At 39.2% G+C, this 3,729-nt stretch overlaps 1 protein-coding gene across 1 annotated transcript in view; it reads left to right on the top strand.

The window, feature by feature from the left end:
• Window positions 1–3,729, top strand: part of LOC106872327 (peptidyl-tRNA hydrolase 2, mitochondrial) — a 47,921-nt gene that overhangs the window by 26,280 nt on the left and 17,912 nt on the right. Inside the window, exon 4 of the mRNA XM_014919274.2 lies at window positions 1,896–2,017. Coding sequence (XP_014774760.1) covers window positions 1,896–2,017 — 122 coding nt within the window. The remainder of the gene's footprint in view (window positions 1–1,895; window positions 2,018–3,729) is intronic.

Here is a 3,729-nt window from a genome sequence, read left to right as displayed (position 1 = left end):
ATCAATAAATTAACATTGATATTTTTTTCACCATTGTTACAATCATCTGACATGGAACTGTCAAAGAGCGATATTCAAGCAGTTTTACTATTTAACTTCAAAAATAGACGTAAAGCACCTGAAGCTGCTCACGATATCAATGAAACATTTGGTGAGGAAATGACCAGTGAGTGGTCAGCTTGAAAGTGGTTTCAACGATTTCGCAGTGGAGACCTGAGCCTTGAAGATTGTGAGCATAGTGGACGCCCATCTGCCATCGATGACGGTCAATTAAAGACCATCATTGAGAAAGATCCATGTAAAACCACTTGAGAACTGGCAAAAGAATTTCAAGTTAGCCAGAAACCTGCCTGCAACCATTTACATGCGGTTGGAAAATCAAAAAAGCTCGACAAATGGGTACCACATGAATGAAAATCAGAAAATGTGCTGATATGAAATTTGCTCATCGCTTCTTCTCCGTAACCAGACCGATCCATTCCTTGACCATATTGTAACTTGCAGTAATAAGTGGAATCTGTACAATAATGAAAAACATTCTTTGCAGTGGTTGGACCAAAATGAAGCACTGAAAGCCTTCCCTAAATGCAAGCTCTTCAAAAAGAGGGTTATGATGACTGTTTGGTGGTGTACTGTTGGACTCATCCACTATAACTTCGTAAAACTCAGAAAAGCCATTAATGCAGAAACACATTATCATGAAATTGTCAAAATGAATGAAAAACTGCTGCTACTCTGTCCCAGACTGGTCAGCAGAAGAGTTCCAATAATTCTTCATGACAATGCTTGACCACACCCTTTTCACTAATGAAGCTCCAGAAGTTGAGGGAACTTGGCTACGAAGTTCTTCCCCACCCAGTTTATTCCTCAGACCTTTCTCCTACCGACTACCAATTTTTCAAGCACCTTCACGGTTTCCTGCGAGAGAAGGAGTTCAAAAATCAAACCGATGCTGAAAGCGCGTTCAAAGAGTTCATCAGCTCCAGAACTCCAGATTTTTATGTTACCGGAATAAACAAACTTGTGACTCTTTGACAAAAATGTGTTGATTGTAATGGTACTTACTTTGATGAATTAATGAATAAAATTTCTGTATTGTTGAAATATATTGTGATGAATTTCATGTTTCAAAACGTTGCTTACTTTTTACCCAGCCTGATATATTGGGTCATCCCATAAATAATGCGGTTTTTTTCAATTGCACGAAGTAAAAGTTAGAGGGGGACAGGTTAAGCGACCTGCATCAAGCTGTTATAAAAGCAGGTAGTAATTTTACCTTGTGCTTATTCTTAGTGCAAGTTTTGAAGAGTGCATTTCGATTTTAACAGTTATTTTTTCAGAGCTATAATCATCATCATCATTGTCATTTAATATCTGCTTTCCATGCTAGCATAGTTTGGATGGTTTGACTGAGGCTGCACCAGGCTCCAATCTGATTTGGCAAGGTTTCTACAGCTGAATGCCCTTCCTAATGCCAACCACTCTGAGAGTGTAGTGGGAGCTTGACGAGGACATCCTGCAAATCATACTGGAACAAAATTCCATCTTAATCGTTGGGGAACTAACAGAGAAGCTTGGATTTGGTCATTCAACCATTCATTGTCACCTGCATGCCATCGAAAGAATCAGCAAATTGGATCAATGGGTTCCTCACAATTTTTCTGTGTCTAATCGCATGCAGAGAGTGAATATGTGCTCTTTGTTGCTGTCACATCTCACGAGTGAACCTTTTTTTGGACCAAATAGTGACTGGTTATGAGAAATGGGTTCTCTATAAAAATATCAAGCACCGAAGACAGTGGGTAGGGGTCAGTTTCTTCGACTATAAACACCTGCACACACTCCTTGCTAATTCTCCCTCTTAATATCTAAGTCTTTTCTTTTTTCCTCTCTAGTGTTGTCATGCAGCTGTACAGGCCTTTGAGAGACTGCAACGGAAAAACCCCAAACTGGTTGCTGCCTGGAAGGACTTTGGTCAACCAAAGATTATTGTGAAAGTAGATGACGAACAGACATTGTAAGTTTTTCAGGGTCATGATGATGATGGTGCCAGTGGTGGCGGTGGCAGCAGCAGCTTTGATATTAGTAGTGGTGTGAATGGAGTACAAGATGGTCTGTTGGTGCTGATGGTGGTGGTGGTGTTGATGATTGTGTAGGTTTGTTACTGTTGATTAGTGTTGATGATGTTGGTGCTGCTGATTGTGGTGATGTTGGTGCTGATACTGATGATGATTGTGATGGTGGTGGTGGTGGTGGTGGTGGTGATGACGATCCTGCTGATGGTTGTGTTGTCTGCCAATTTCATTATCATCTCTCTAACAGTTTCTGCTCCACCAGTTTCTCCTCTGCAAGTGTTTGGTTCTTCATTAAGTTTATCCTATGAGCAGCAGCAGCAGTTACCAGGTTGTGCTTTGGAAAGCTTTTATGTCACATCCCGTCCACAGCACAAAATGAACAGCTTTGTCAGGCAGCAAGTCAGCAAATGCGCTGGCAGACAGGGACCACTCCGTTCTTCTTCAGAGCACAGTGGAGGTAGGGTGAAAGAGAGGCAGACAGAAAATCCTGGTTTGACAACATCAAGGACTGGACAGGTCATAACACGGCGAAACTGTTATACATGACAGAGAAGAGAGCCCAGTGGCAAAGGCTAATTATGAAAGCATCTAGAGTGGCACCCCAATGACTGGCTGCATCAGTTAAGGGATCTTGATGATGATGATGTGTGTATACTGATACAGTTATACACATCGAAGCAGTAGAAATTATTATCAATGCATAACCATAAAACATTAATGTATTCAAGTTGAAGGCATTGAAGTGTTGAATTTTCTCTTCAGGTGTGGAAAAATGCAATTCTTACAGCAGTAAATTGGTATTTAAGAGCATAGAAATGTTGCTAAAAAGACTAAGGAAGAGGCAAGTTAGTGATAGTAATGAATTTAGCTTGAGCCTTTAGTTTTTTTACCTCTTTAGCATTCAGGTTACTTTGTCAAATGTAATGCTTATTTATTCACATTGTTTTGGGTTAATCATGCATTATCTCGTAGCTTTGAGGTTTTGATGATGTGATGTTTACTTTTAGAATGACATTGTAGGGTAGGTGTGACGAGCCAGATCTAGCTGGTTTCAACTCAAAGCAGGTAGAATATTCAGGTTGGACATGGCTGGTTTAAATGTTAAAGAGTTAAACCGGCCATACCCAGCCCATATATGCTACCTGTTTTGTGTTCTAACCAGCCAGATCCAGCCTATCACACCTACCCTTCAATGCCATTATAAAATATACAATCACATCATTAAGATTCCAAAGCTACAAAATAATGCATGATTAATTCAAAATTATTTGAATGAAAAAGCAGTACATTTGACAGAAGAATCTGAATGTTACAGGGATAAAGTTCTGTTTGGAATATAAATTTATTCTTTTATTTTTTTTTTTACTTGTTTCAGTCATTAGACAGCAGCCATGCTGGGGCACCACCTTGAAGAATTTTTAGTTGAACAAATTGAATTTATTTTTTTAAGCCTGGTAATTATTCTATCAGTCACTTTTGCTAAACTGCCAAGTTATGGGGATGTAACAAACCAACACTGGTTGTGAAGTGGTGGTGGGGGACAAACACAGACACAAACATACACACACACACACATGCACACACACAGAATTCAAATTTACAGAAAGCAAAAGACAAAGATATATATATACATATATATATATATATATATATA

The sequence above is a fragment of the Octopus bimaculoides genome, chromosome 28, assembly GCF_001194135.2.
Source record: "Octopus bimaculoides isolate UCB-OBI-ISO-001 chromosome 28, ASM119413v2, whole genome shotgun sequence".
In the NCBI taxonomy this organism is placed as follows: domain Eukaryota; kingdom Metazoa; phylum Mollusca; class Cephalopoda; order Octopoda; family Octopodidae; genus Octopus; species Octopus bimaculoides.
Note: the sequence above shows the minus strand (reverse complement) of the source record. Positions and strands in the feature narration are given on the sequence as shown.